Raw genomic sequence first — 15,979 nt, forward strand, 5'->3', positions numbered from 1 at the left:
CAATTTTTTTTTTTTTTTAAAGAAAAGAATTACAGTTTCCAGGGGCTGATGAGAAAGTGGGAGGGATAGGGTAAGATTTGTAAAAGGGTATGAATTTCCAGTTATAAAATGAGTAAGGTCTAAGTATCTAATGTATAACATAATGACTATAGTTAGTAACATTGTATTATACAAATGAAATTTGCAAAGAGAGTAGAACTGAAAAAAAATCTCACCAAAAACAAATAAATATGTAAGGTGATGTATGTGTTAGTGGGGGAATCCTTTCACAATGTAGGTGAACTTCAAATCATTATGTTGTATACTTGAAATTTCTCACAATTTTATTTGTCAGTTATACCTCAATAAAGCTGGGAGGAAAAGAAAAGAAGTATGTCCACTGGACAAAAAAAGAGGAGTGAGAGAGAACGAAGGATAGAGGGTGGGATAGAAGGGGAAGAAAGCAAATGTGGAAAAATGTTGACTGATTAATCTATCAGGATTTCACTGTACTATTCCTGCAACTTTTCAGTAGGTTTGTAATCTTTTTCAAAATAAGTTCAAAAGACTGAATTACAATTTTCCAATGTGTCTTGAGAATACCTTCAAATTAAAAAAAAAAAAACACCTTATTAAATCACTTTGTAGTTCACCTGTTCAATAATAGGAACTTTAAAGCCCAATACCAAAATGAAAATACTAATACATCTAAAGGCAGTTAATATAAGGAATTCAAAAAGAACACTGGGAAAATCAGAAACTGGCTGGCCAATCTATGTCTATACGTACACTGTATTGAGAAGAACATAGTTCTTTTAATAACTCTGTTAAAGACTTTTAGTGAGAATTCTTTAGTTTACATTCACATATAAAAGGTTTCTCTCTTATTTTTTTATTAAAATACAATCAAGGGACACCTGGGTGGCTCAGCGGTTGAGCGTTTGCCTTCGGCTCAGGGTGTGATCCGAGAGTCCAGGGATCGAGTCCCATATGGGGCTCCTTGCATGAAGCCTGCTTCTCCTGTCTCTACCTCTCTCTCTCGGCCTCTCTCTGTGCCTCTCATGAATAAGTAAATAAAATCTTAAAATATAAAAGAATAAAAAAATAAAATACACTCAAATGTTAGGACAGTCTAATAAATGATCAAATTATTTCAAGTTAGCTTTCTATAATGCAAAGTTACAACCAAATTATTAAACCATTAAAAAAATCCAATGTTTATAATCCCAGATAAAGCATATAATAGAAGGCAATTTCAAAACAGATTTGCAAGAATGGCATGACACTACAATTGCTGCCCTGTTAAAGTAAATTTAACAGAAATTTGAATTACCATTATGAATTTGGAAGCTAAAATAACAAGCTCTGCAGTAAACTGAAAAACTGAGCCATATGCAGATTTTAACCAGAAAAAGATGGAGAACCTTTATTATATTCAGAAGTTACTACCTTTTCTAAAAGAAAACGGAACAGGAAAAAAAACAGCAAATGATTCATGAATAATTAATATATTTTCTTATGCTACTTCTACTTTTGGAGAGGAGTCCTAAGAACTGTATCACTATTTCTAGAAACTAGAAAAGATATGAATAAGCATTCTGAATGTAATAATTATGGTCTACATATTATAGTTTTAAACAAATAATAAATCAATATCCTGCCTTAGTGAAGATTTGTCATATGCAAATTGGTCCAATGCAGTACTGTGAAACTTGAGTTAAGCATAGAAGGCTCCACACTGTAAATCTTTATCAGTTAAAAAAAGAAAAAATAAATAGCATGTATTAAAAACTTTGATTATATATTTTTCTGTATTTTTAAGGTCTATCTAGCTTAAAGGAAAATCAGACATAAATCTGTATGTACTCTACTGAAATATACTCCTTATAATTCACATCTTATTTAACATGTTAGTAAAAAATGCTTTTGGTTTTAACTATCACTTAAAGAAAACTCTAATATTTGTTACAAACTAATAACATATGTTAAAATAACCAATTATACAGAAGACATAAAATACTATATTTAATTTTAGAAGTTATGATTTAATATTTTTTTTGGCAGTAGTGCACTGTTTTTTGTTTTAATTCCAATACAGTTAACATACAGTGTTATATTAGTTTCAGGTGTACAATAAAGTGATTCAACAATTCCATACATTACCCAGTGCTCAGTTACAGCTTATTTTTACAAAACACTGCAAGTAGTTCTGATGTGCCAGAAAATCTATCAGTGATATGACATATATCTATAGCTAAACCATAGCTTCAGTTCAGTAATTGCTTTATGTTATACCATTTAAAATTTTACTGCATATAGTCATCATTGCAAAACAAACTGTGAATAATGAGAAGGGTAAAAATTTATTAATCTGAATTAAAAGCTATTATTGATGGATGGATGGCTCAATAACCGACAAAAAAGTATAATGACTTAAGTAAAAGCATTTTTTTAACTACAGTACATCCTGAGAGCTAAAGTCACAGAATATCACTCCTCCACTTTAAAACATACCCCTACCCCATCCCCCAAATTAGAAAAACTACAAGGTAATACTGTGACAGAGTCCACAAATACAGTTTTGATGTGAGCAGGCCTAAACCCCTAAACCTTATCATGCAATATTAATCTAAGCAGTAATTTTGAACAGACAATAGTAACACTCCCTGACAAGTTATTAGGAAATGTCCTAGGGCATTTCTTTGTCTTTCATGTCTGAAGAATATTACTCACAAGTAATAGAGAGGGACCAGAGATGTCAAACATCCTGCACAGAACAATCCAGACCTACATAAAACGCCAATATTAAATGCCCTGTTGTAATATTCTAATGATGTGATTATCCCAGCCTTAGAATTAGACTTTTAAACGACATGTTAAGAATCTGACAGGCTGTGGGTTACCTTGAGAACCCTGTATTGAGTTCTGTTTAAATCCTAATATGTAAAATCAAACTAAAATTTCTAAACTAAGAAAAACAGAAAAGACTATTGCTAACAAATAAAATGTCTCAAAAATGTTCTTCACAAATGGTCAGAGGAATATTGAATTGTTTAGGATTAACTATGGAGATGAATTCCAGAGCTAGCCTTACTTGGTAGCCTGCCCCAAATGAGACTATGTTCATTAGGATAACATTAAGAAGGATAATATATGAACAAAATGTACCTTAATATATTTTTTTAAAATACTGGCCCCTCTCAAAAGGCACATTAGAAGGGTGCCACAAGTAATTTAAAATTAAGATTATTATTTAATATAAGGACATTACAGAATCAATGTTTCAGTCTCTAAACTAAATGATAAGAGACTAATGAACATAGTCTCTTCTGTTTTTCCAAATTCATATCCTAACTTTGTTTCGAAGACCAGACTCCCCTTTTTTTGACTATCTTTAATCTCTGTATAATTTTAAATGGGAGCCTCCAAGCCAGCCCCGTTCACTAATTGTTTCCACTTATAATGGAGTTGGGCAGGAGGTATGGTTTTCCTGATTAAAGAAACCCAAGGCAATACCTAACTTCAGTATGATATTAAATAAGAATAAAAAGTATTGTAAGAAGACTTAAAGACAAGAAACCTCCGATTCAAATGTTTCAACTTTCACTGCTTTTCCCAGCTTAAGAGTCAGTGAAAACTACAGCTAATAATTTGAGTAATATTCTGTGAAAATTAACATCACAACAAAATCCTTCCCACCACCTAGTAAAATATCTGCAGAATTAAATTAAACTAAGCTAAATAAAACAAAATCAAAATTAAGCCAAATAAAAATGAAAAAATTAAGAAGCAGTAACAGACCATAAGAAAAACAGATCAGCTATGAAATGGTACTTTTTAATAAGATAATCATATGCATTACTAAGATTTACAGGTAGAATTTTATAGTCTTAAAGAAAGGACAAGAGAAGAAATTACAGTGAAAAATAAACACGGTGAAGCAAAATGATTTACCTATATTTATAGAGACAGAAGAGACAGGAAGCTAGTCTCCCAGCTCCCAAACCAGTGCTCTTCCCCATTATGTCATGACAACTACCCAAAACAATGTTTAAATATTAAATAGTACTTTTATAACTCCTCGCTCTTTAAAAAAAAAAAAAAAGATTCCAGTAATACAGAACTACTAAGATGCAGGAAACATTTTAACTTCTTATCAGAAATGTCTTAGAGAAAGCTAGAATATTAAAGTATATAATACTTAGTAAAATAACTACCAAATCTGCTAAACCTGAGTCAGAAGGTCCAGACTCTGGGTTCTGTGTGAGCCTGGGTTGGTCACAAAGTCTTGAAACCCAAGTTTCCTCCCTTCTAGATTGGAGGAGGTTAACACCAAAATCTCAGAAGGGTACTGAAATAATAAACAAAACCAAATATATATTTTTCCTTATAAAAAAAAAATACAATGTAGGGTACCTGGGTGGCTCAGTCAGTTAAGCATCTGCCTTCAGCTTGGGTCATGATTTCAGGGTCCTGGGATGGAGCCCTGTTTTGGGTTTCTCCCTTTCCCTCTGCCCCTCATTCTGCTCGTGCTCTCTCATATACTCTCTCTCCCCCTCAAATAAATAAAAATCTTAAAAAAAAAAAAATACAGGAGGGCACGTGATGTAATGAGCACTGGGGTATTACATAAGACCACTACCTCTGAAACCAGTAATAATTATGTTAATTAATTCAATTTAAATAAATTTTTAAAAACTTTTTGTCAAACTGGAAAAAATTTTTAATTTCTAAAAATAAAAAAATACAATGTCAAATATAAAACAATTCAGGTAGTCAAAGGACAAAGGGAAGAGAACAAAATTGTCAATGTCATGTTAAAATGATCACCTTATACTAGAAAACGTTGAATCAAAAAGACAAAGATCCCTTCTCTTTTCTACTCTGGTCCCCATTCTTCTGTCCCTCCCTAGCCCCTTCCCAACTGCTCTTGGAAAAAAGCTTCTAAGAACTGGAGCTGGGGGTTTAACACAGATTAAAGGAAAAGGGCATCTGATGAAGAACCTATGACAAAAATACAACTTCTGTGTCCCACTTTCAATCCAAACTTTTGCCCACTGCTGTTCAATAAAATGAGCAGTATCATAAATGGTGGTCCAAATATCAAAATAACTAGATATAAAAACTAATTGTCCTTTAAACCCATTACCCTAGTTTAATCATCAGAAAAACATCAGACTGTAACAGAAGGGCATCCCACAAGATTCCTGACCAGTACTCCTTAAAACTGTCAGTCATCAAAAAAAAAAAAAAAAAAAAAAAGTCCAAGAAACTATAATAGCCAAGAAAAGACTAAAAAAAACAAAATGACAACTAAATGTAATAGGATCTATAAGATCCTAGAACAAAAAAGAGACCTTAGATTAAAAACTAAAATACATGAATCAACTATGGACTTCAGTTAACAATAATGAAACATGTTTGTTAACTATAACAAATGCACCGTACTAATGTAAGCTGTTAATATGTATGGGGGTGGGAGCAGTATATAGGAACTCTTTATACTATTTGCTCAATTCTTCTGTGAATCTAAAATTATCCTAAAAATACAGTCTACTTTTGTATCTATAGACATGAAACTATATGAAGATTTCAAGAGCATTATATCTTAATGAATAAAAGTCTGGAACTGAGAACATAAAATGGTTTCTGGTTTAAAACCATCCAATTACTTGCCCAGGAGCCATGAGTAAGTTTCCTTAGAGAAAAAAATATGAATATGGTAGTTCTCAAACTTGAATGCATATCAGAATCACTGAAGACTTGTTCAAACAAAGATTGCTGGGCTCCACACTTAGTTTCTGATTCAGTAGACCTGGGTGGAGCCAATGAATTTATATTTCTAACAAGTTCCCAGGTGAGGCTGATGCAGCTAGTCTAAGGAGCATACTTTGAGAATATATTAGTGGTAATTTACTATATCAATAGTAATTGATAATAATATAGCAAATTACTATTATTAACGGTACATTACAAAAAAAACCCCAAGTGAATCCTTGAATTTTCACATTACTTACTACTGAATAAGTAGAATAATAAACTTTGTAATAAATCATCCAACTTATTTTTTTAATGTTTTATCTTTCCTTTTTTTTTCTTCTAGATTTTATTTATTTATTCATGAGAGACACACAGAGAGAGAGGCCGAGACACAGAGAGAGAAGCAGGCTTCCTGCAGGGAACCTGATGTGGGATTCAATCCCCAGACAGGGATCATGCCCTGAGCCCACGGCAGAGGCTCAACCGCTGAGCCACCCAGGCATCCTGAATCATCCAACTTGCACAAGAAGGGAAAAAGAAATTTCAGAATATAAAAGTTATAAAACATGTGAAATTACCATAGGAAAGACTGATTATACAATCTGCTAACAATGCAAGTATCAAAACCAGGACAGATGAACATAAGAGACAAACATAAATCTCCAAAAATATTATACTATAATGTATACAGTTCATGACAAAATCTTGCACATTAATGACATCATGAAAATGTGGAAGAATAATAAAAGAAGCTTTGAAAATTGTAAAAGGAATATTCATCACTGGCTTAAAAAATAAGCAAGAACTATAAGAGCTAAAATACAGTACTACTTAAGATGTTAAAATACACAACACAAATCAAACAATAAGCTAATTAAAGAATAGGAATGGGATAGAAAAGGTTCCCTTACCCTGCATAAAGCAGAAGTTAATTCTTTAAAAAGACAGAAATGATATATCAGAAGAGATCATATATAGCTCAAAAGATGACAGAACAAACTCTATATGGCAAAATTATTATTCAGAGAGTCTGGGATTGTTTCTACTCAATCTTTCAATTAATAAATTTGTATTTTTCTAAATTAGGCCCCCTAATTTATTAGACTATAAATTACATACCTTCTACCTCCACTGTAATGGGAAGGGGATTTATCCTATCCCAGCTTTCTTAGTGACAGTAGTTTTCATTGTTAAGGCAGAGAGACCCCTGCAGATTGTGGGTTCAGGTGGTGAGGTTAGCAGAGCTGTGGGTACTAGGCCCTCCTGTTTACATCTCATGTCAGGCAACACTTACCTTTTGTTAAAATAAAAGCCATAAATAAAATAATAATAAGGGCAGTCTTTCTTTTCTATCTACTGCTTCTGACTGGAGTTTCTCTGCTCTCTATGTCATTGAAGAACAGAAGCAAAAACTAATTTTCCCCTTGTAATTCTAAGGCCTCTTTCCCAGAAAAAAAGATTTTTAAAATTAATAATATTAACTTTTATGAAAAAATTAGTATTTCATTTTTGTTTTCAGAAATTAGTACCTTTTTTTCTCATAAAATTATTTCAGACAGTGAATGTACCAAACATCAGGCTATCTCCCTGTTAGTACTCTTTTCAAAATAAAAGGCTATTCTATTTTTCTACTTATATTATGATTGTGACTCTTGCCTAACTCAAGCTCTTTAAATTAAGATATTGTACAGGCATCAGTTTATACTATACTTTTGTAAAATTCAATGTCCCGTGAAAATTACTTTTTGTTTCAAAAATATTAAGCCAAGACATAGATAAACTACCTGAAGGCGCTCCAACCCAAGCCAGACCAAGAACACCATCATCAAAATCACGGTCTGTGAAAACATAGGCCAAACAGTAGTCATCATGATTCTGTTCAGAATTCAATTCCAGAAACTTCTCCACGCCAATATTTGGGAAACGGAAGGGATTTGAAGGGTCCTTTTCATCAGCAGTTGTGTTGATCTAAAATCCAAAACAATTGTTTAAATAAGCAATTAATGTTAGCAGAGCCTATGTGTAAAAGTCTTTGCTCACTTTCTTCTGCATCTGCCTGGACAACATGTTGGGGCCCAAGGGAAATCAGGCCTGAATTAAGGCTTCTACGATTGTTCCCACTGCTCCCATCCCTGAGCTGATCACAGAAGACACAAGGAAAAGAAAGAAGGGAAGAAGGGAGGGAGGGAGGCAGGCAGGGAGGAGGAAGGAAGAAAAGGAAAGAAGGAAAAGAAAGGAAAGAAAGAAGAAAGGCAGAATAGGAGAATTAAAATTGATTATGTTAAATTTCTGGGCAAGTATTGACCAGATTCCTGAACACTGAACACTTGAGATGGAAAAATAAGTTCTGCTTTCAAAACTTTTTTTTTAATAAAGATTTTTATTTCTTTATTCATGAGAGAGAGGTGCAGAGGGAGAAGCAGGCTCCCCACAGAGCAAGGAGCAGGACTTGATCCCAAGACCCTGGGATCAGGACCTGAAACAAAGGCAGACACTATATGAATGAGCCACCCAGGCGCCCTGCTTTCAAAACTCCTAATGAAGGAAGTACAGTTTCTCAAATTTAATCATCTCAGCAAGTCTCTTTTAGTACTAATCTCCTACACACAGTGGAAAGTATGAGGATATAAAATCCTAAATTTTAGCTAATTACTAGAACATAAAATAGACATCTAACCCAAGACCATCAATTCAACAAATTGTTTCCTTGCTTCTCCTTATCTAAAATCTTAGGAGTCAAGCTTGACAAATTGCAAGTTAAATTTTTTTCCCTGAATGTGGACAAGAACATTTTTTTTTACACCCAATTCTCTTCTCTTACTGTATCAAGCTGAGTTCCTCCAGAATTTTCTTTTGATACTTAGCTGGTACTCCTAGTGCAGGTTCCTCCTTCACAATCTGAAGAATTGTTGATAATGTTCTGATACTAAACTTCTACTAAAACAAAAGCTTTCATTTACTGGCCCCCACCTCCTTTCAGAGACCCTGCCTTTCCTAGAACAATTTGGCATTCCCAAGTAAGTCATAGAATTACATATGTAACTGCTGATACAGAATAAAAAGGGATATGCATGAAAGTAAACATTTTTTTAGAAGGCAGGCCTCAGTTTACTGAAAATATTCATAGTAAAGGGAGAATATAACAGTTGATAAAACAAGAACTGTAAGTCTTTTTTGGATCCACACCCTTCAGTAAAGCCAAGAGGCTCAGAAGCAGAATTGCAAAAACCCTACTGAGGGCAACTGCTTAAGGATAGATTCCTGGTTTATCCATTAACAACTGAAAACAATCAGCAATGGTCATCTAACACAAAAAATTCCAAAAGCAATCACACTATGTATTATAAATAGCCCATGCTTAGAGACATACTATAGATGACTTTTTCCCACTAAACTGAAATGAAATTTTTTGATATTTCTATTATTGGCTACAATAAAAATTACATCTAAATTTTAGTTACTTTATACTAAAAATGAGAACATTTATATATTTATTGATACAAATTTCAAATTAATGGTTCACAAGGAATCTTCAGATGAGATTAAAACTAAAATTTTAGTCTCAGTTAAAAGCCTGAGAATAACCAATTGCCATACTATCCATTTATATATTCATGCATTTCATCATAATGCAAATCATTATACTAAAAAAAATGTGCTCCACTACAATTTGTTCTGATATTCTTTACTTTTCACTAGTTTGCATTTTATTGCTTTGCTTACTAAACAATAATTATTATCACTTTTAGTTGCTCATTTAAGGGTTTAAATTACTCTCAAAACACATGAAAGTGATTATGAGCAATTATTATATTGTTTATTTACAAACCACATTTCACCTTAAACTTCAATTTAACATTTAATCATACTACTAAGTAAGGACCACCTTTAGCCATGCTATTAGATATATGCATGAACAGGGACGCTTGGGTGGCTCAGTGGTAGAGCGTCTGCCTTTGGCTCAGGGTGTGATCTCAGAGTCCTGGGATTAAGTCCTGCCTGGAGCCTGCTTCTCCCTCAGCCTATGTCTCTGCCTCTGTGTGTGTGTGTGTGTGTGTGTGTGTGTGTGTGTGTGTCTCACGAATAAATAAATAAAATCTTAATAAATAAATAAATAAATAAATGAATGAATGAATGAATGAATGAATGAAATGCACGAACAAAAATTATAATTTAGTCAATCATGTTTTAAGAAAATCAGGAGCGTTGGGATCCCTGGGTGGCGCAGCGGTTTAGCGCCTGCCTTTGGCCCAGGGCGCGATCCTGGAGACCCGGGATCGAATCCCACATCGGGCTCCCGGTGCATGGAGCCTGCTTCTCCCTCTGCCTGTGTCTCTGCCTCTCTCTCTCTCTCTGTGACTATCAGAAAGAAAGAAAGAAAGAAAGAAAGAAAGAAAGAAAGAAAGAAAGAAAGAAAGAAGAAAGAAAGAAAGAAAGAAAATCAGGAGCGCAAATATAAAGAAGCCCTATGGCAAATACTTTTGTAACATGGTTTTTTTTTTTTTTTTTTAGACTCAAGCTGTATATCTAGTTTATGAATTCAGTCTTAAAAGCTATATGCACAGAAAGAATTCACATTTGGAAAATTTTTCAAACAACCCAATTTTGTTAGTAATTTAATACAGACTTATTTAAATTTAAAACATTAAAACTAATCATCAGTGACCTTGTGGCTCTAGGTGAGCATTTCTCAAAATGTGTTCTACAGTTCTTTGGACTCTCAGTTTTCATTAATATAGAAAAGGTTCTATGGTCAAATTAGTTTTGAAAATTATGAGTCTCAAGGCTCCTGGGTGGCTCAGTCAGTTGAGCGTCTGCCTTTGGCTCAGGTCATGATCTCCAGGTCCTGGGATCAAGCTCCATGTTGGGCTTCCTGCTCAGTGAGGAGTCTGCTTCTCTCTCTCTCTCTCTGCCCCTCCCCACTGCTCATTCTCTTTCTCTCAGAAAAGAAAAGAAAAGAAAAGAAAAGAAAAGAAAAGAAAAGAAAAGAAAAGAAAAGAGGGAGGGAAGGAGCGAAGGAGCGAAGGAAGGAAGGAAGGAAGGAAGGAAGGAAGGAAGGAAGGAAGGAAGGAATCATGAGTTTCTCTCCTGAAGGACTCCTCAAAATTTGAGATATGTTAGTGTGTACCATGAATTTACAAAAAGAGGGTATAGTACTATTTTTCCAACTTCCAATTTTATCTAACCATTCTATCTATCTTTCCCTCCTCTGGAGCACTAAATAGGAGACTAAGAAACTAGGAAATGATAACGGTGATAATAGGCAAGGTGTGGGGGTATCAAGTACTGGGTTACCTGTAGTTCTTGAGAAGCTAGGGCTTTCTAGTTGGTACGCTCATCAGATACAATACAGTGGGACAGTACCTCTTCTGCTGTCCAGATTAAAACCCTATAGATTTCATTCTTAAATTACAAGCCCAGGTACCCCTGCGTGTGTGTCTTCATGCATGTGTAAAAGCCAAGAGTAAAGAAAACTGGATCAGTAATACAATTTAAACTATTAATGCAAAAATAAATAAATAAAATAAAATAAAATTAAATTAAATTAAATTAAATTAAACTATTAAGGCATAAAGATGAAGTAAAAAAGTAAGCATCTCTCTTTTTGTAAACACGGTCCTTACTGTTTCTCTTTCTTAATATTATGAACTACTGAAATTCCTTACTCGTATTCGTTTCACCATGAAACTAATGTTACGGATTCCGGAGAAGTCTGTGGTCTGGTAAATTGTATCAATCGCTTTAACATGACTGGATATCTATAGATTTAAAAAAAAAAAGAACATTTTAAAGGCAACGTGAAAATGTGAAAAAGGCTGTGAATTTCCATTTCCCAAATCAAGAATTACTCGTGTTCTACCATACTCAAATTTTAAAACGTCTGCATCATGTACTGGATGAACAGATGAAACAGATTAGTGAGATTAGTGAGCTGGGGAAGGGGGAGATTCTGTGCCTTTTCCAGGCTCTTCTCGCCAGTAACAAACATCACTTTTATTTCAGTCATATAAAACTGTTTCCTCAATCAATCCTGTAAGGTCAGACCTCTGTGCCTTTTCACATGCTATTTCCTTATGCCAAGATTATCTTTATTTATCCATCAGACTCAGTTCAAACATCTCCTTTGAGAACTTCACTGATAGGGGCTCAGTTGGTTAGCATCTGACTCTTGATTTCGGCTTGCGTCATGATTTTGATGTCATGGGATTGGGCTCCACACTGGGCTCTGAACCTACTTGGGATTCTCTCTCTCTCTTTCTTCCTCTCCCTCTCACTACCCCAGTGCCCCGTTCTCACTCTCTTGTGCTCTCTCCCTCAAAAAAAAAAAAAAAAAAAAAAAAAAGAACTTCCATGATAATATAGGACACTCAGTCAGTCTCTGACTTCAAGCTCTCTAGTGCTGCATTAGTACACATTCTTTAAGTTGTGTTGACCGCTTACTGTATACTAGGCACTGTTTCAGGTGCTAGGAATACAATGGTGAACAAAACAGAAAAGGTCCCTATAAATTTACAAAGTTTTATTCTAGGGGGTGAGGGGAGAGAAGTAATGCAAATATAAAGAAGATACGTTAAGATTTGCTAAATTTTAGAAGGAAATTAAACATGGTTTTAGAACACAAAGGGATTCTCCTATTTACCTAGATGACGCCCAACTAAACTCTCTGGCTTCTAAACTACTTTCTCATCTTCAGTTATAAAAAAGCATTCTTGCTGCAATTTATGTAAAAACATGTATATATTCTTTTAAAGCTATTTTCAAAGAAATTATACAAACTTAAGTTAGCCAAGTAGAAGTATTAAAAAGAATTTCAAAAGTAGCCCAGGTTGCCAAACTGATAAAGTCCTAAAGGTGCTGACAGGGTCCATTATAAATTCATGCTATCTAACCTCAGCTTGGCCTGGTAATTCCTTATCCAATTCTATTTCTACTCCATTCCCAAAGGGGTACAAATATTACTCCACAGATGATTATACTTCATACTGTACTGAGACTTCATCTTGACTTCCTTCCCTCTTCATCTTCAATTTTTTTTATTTTCATCCATTTCTGTCTTCCTCAAAGGATAATTCTTCCTTAAAGGAAAACTTTTCTTTATTCTCATCCCAATCTGGACCTTCAAGGACACTGTTTCCTATCAATCTTACATTGCTTTTCTACTAGATCATTTTCCTCTTCCTACCAACTTACTCATGTATTCTCTGTCCTCTTTTCACCCTCAAATATTCCATACTATTTCTAAGCCACCATATTTGCTTCTATTTTTCACATTTCTTAAAACCGTTGCTGCTTTGGCCAACCCATTCAATACTGTTTGCAATGTTTTCACCCTCACAACTCTATCAGCTTAAAACTCATCAATAATCTTCTAGTAACTAAAAACCAACTACCTTCTGTAGTCATTTTTTTTCCAGTATTATTGAGGTATAACTGACAAATAAAACTGTAAGATGTTTAAAATATACATTTTGATGATTTGAAATATGTATACATTGTGAAAGGACTCCCCCCATCTACTACATTAACATACTGTAGTCATTCTCTTTGATATCTCTGCAATACGTTAGCCACGCATTTTGTTTTAAACTTGTTTCTTAAAAATAAATAAATAAAAATAAAAAAAAATAAATAAATAAACTTGTTTCTTCCTTGGCTAATTCCATTTCATCCCCTACGTGTTTAACTATTATGTTTTATTCCATAGCTTCACCTCCTCATCCTATTCACTATATACAGATATTATCCCCCAGTTTCTTCCCTTTAATTTCATTCCCTCCCCTTATTTCAATTATATCTTTTGTACCTTCAAATTCTGTATAGAAAGCTTCACGTTCAGCTAACCTCTCCCAAGGTCCAGGTCTACATTGTCAATATCCTAAGGAATGGCCAGTTGGCTTTCACACATCTAAAACTATGCTCATTACCACCATCAAAATGATTTCACCATTTATACTGGTGACATTTGCATCATCTTAGCCTCAAATCAAATTTGGAGTCAAAATGCATTAATCAAACTCTCACTGGGAAGCTTCGACAGGAAGACATTTTGAAGGGTATCTCCAAAAACTTTTACTTTAATAAGGATTAAGAAGACACAAACCCATATAATACAATTCTGAAAGCACTGAGTACAAAAACAAAAACAAAAACAAAAACAAAAACAAAAACAAAAAAAAACAAGTGCTAAGTATAATGGGAATACAGAATAGGAATTAAATACTTCTCCCTGGAAGGATTCGTCTATTCTTCCCTCCTTTAGGAACCACAACTGAAAATTCCACTGTCTTTTCAAAGCTAAGTTCCAGTGTCATCAACTTCACGAAAAAATTTTCTTACACCTGTTTTAGAGGACTCTAAAATATCCTAGCTGGCCTTTCAGTCATCTGTGTACTTATCCCACATAATTTATAATTATTGAAAAATATGTATTCTTTTTTTTTTCAAAAAGAGATATACCATAACTTTAATTCTTAAAGGAAAACATAGGTGTAATGAAACAGTAAGAGAGCATGCGAACTCTTAAAATAGTAGCAAAATCATAAATACCTGGGCAATCACAGCTTCTCGTGTTCCATAATATTTAAAGAACAGATGATCAGTCTGAATATAAAGCTGACAAGTATTTCTTTCAGCTGAAGTTGTACGTTTTTTCCTCAGGTGTTCTGGACCATTAACGGAATGCTCTTGAGGTGTCTATATGTCAAAAAGAGTCATTTCTGATAATTAGTATGCTTCACTATTATCATAAATCTATATATCTAAGAATACACATTATGTAAATTTCATATTCTGCTCTATTATAGAACACCATAGGTATTCCTCTACACCATTAAGAATTCTTCATAAATCTCACTTTCAGTCTCATAACATTCCACTGTATGATTTATAATTTATTCAAGCAATTCTTTCATTTTTAAATATTTTCAAAGCCTACCTTTTAATATGTAATCATTTAAATATAAAGCAAGTTTTATAGTTGTTTATAGTACTTTGATATCTTCCTCTATCTCCCTCTAACACCCAATCTATTACCCAGTCCTGTCAAATTGATCTCCTAAATACTTAGGGAATTTGCCCATTATCTCTGGTGCCCGCACATCAGCCCAAGCTACCATCACTTATTACCTAGAGTATTGCATGTACTATTGTCTTTCACTCTATTCTCCACACTGTAATTTTTCAAAATGCAAATTTGCAAATATTACTCATCTGCATAATAGATTTCAATGGCTTCCTACTGCTCTAAGGATAAAGGCGTAAATCCTTTACATGTGCCACCAAATCAGCATTGCAGTCTCTGCTTACCTGCCCAGTTTCTTCTCATTCTGTATTATTTCAAAGAGACTCTACCACAGAACCCAACTCTTGCTCTCTGTGTTACCCTACACAGGCCTTCTTTCCAATCCTCCAGCATCATCTATTTCCTGCCAGTCTGCATATGCTACTACTGACTCTCCTGACCTAACTAACTTCTCCCTTCAGACTCAGCAAAGGTCAGTTCATCAATTGTACCACCTCACAGAACCCAGGTCCCTTACATAGTACAACTTTAGTTTATTGAATGGTGATTAGTTTAATTTCTGTCCCCAGCCCACCATCATTACTTCAACCACTAGAATATGAGACTCAGAAAGAAGAAATTATCTCTCTGTTTGCTTCTTGCTATATTGCTATCACTAACGCAGACTTGGCAGGCAAAGAGTAGATATACTCAGTATATATTTGTTTAAAGAATTACACTGTTATTGGATCCAAGCATTTAAACATTTGCTGACATCTAAGAGCTCCATTTTAAGTGAACTTTGATGACAAGTAATGGAGAATTCAAATTAAATTAGATTTTAAGCCACAATTCCAAATTTACACTCACATTTTATACTTTCCTTCTCCCTTGACAACTCCATGTTTGACTGTTCTCTTGTCACAGCCTTCATTTTACTTTTATCTATTTTCACTGAGTATAGCATTCCAGGATGGTGGTTACTCAGTTTCAGCACATTCCACTGTCTTCTGGTTTCAACTGTCTCCAATGAAAACTGAGCTGTCATTTCTACTGTTGCTTCTTTGAAGGCAACTGGATTTTTTTGTTGTTGTTGTTGTTGCTTTAAGAGTATATATCTTTCTGTTTTTAGACTTTTCTGATAACATGCTAGGGTGTTACTTTCACTGGAAAGTATTTATCTGACTCTAATTACAAAGCTTACCAAATTTGTTGGTATCTCTGTTATACTTGGAAAAC

General features: G+C 34.1%; 1 protein-coding gene across 1 annotated transcript in view; it reads right to left on the reverse strand.

Annotated features, from left to right (window-relative positions):
* ADAM10 (ADAM metallopeptidase domain 10) overlaps nt 1-15,979 on the reverse strand; it is a 126,904-nt gene that overhangs the window by 29,892 nt on the left and 81,033 nt on the right. Inside the window, exons 6-8 of the mRNA XM_025472659.3 lie at nt 14,287-14,433; nt 11,406-11,498; nt 7,524-7,707 (exon numbers count right to left, since the gene is read on the reverse strand). Coding sequence (XP_025328444.1) covers nt 7,524-7,707; nt 11,406-11,498; nt 14,287-14,433 — 424 coding nt within the window. The remainder of the gene's footprint in view (nt 1-7,523; nt 7,708-11,405; nt 11,499-14,286; nt 14,434-15,979) is intronic.

Source organism: Canis lupus, chromosome 30, assembly GCF_003254725.2.
Source record: "Canis lupus dingo isolate Sandy chromosome 30, ASM325472v2, whole genome shotgun sequence".
In the NCBI taxonomy this organism is placed as follows: Eukaryota; Metazoa; Chordata; class Mammalia; order Carnivora; family Canidae; genus Canis; species Canis lupus.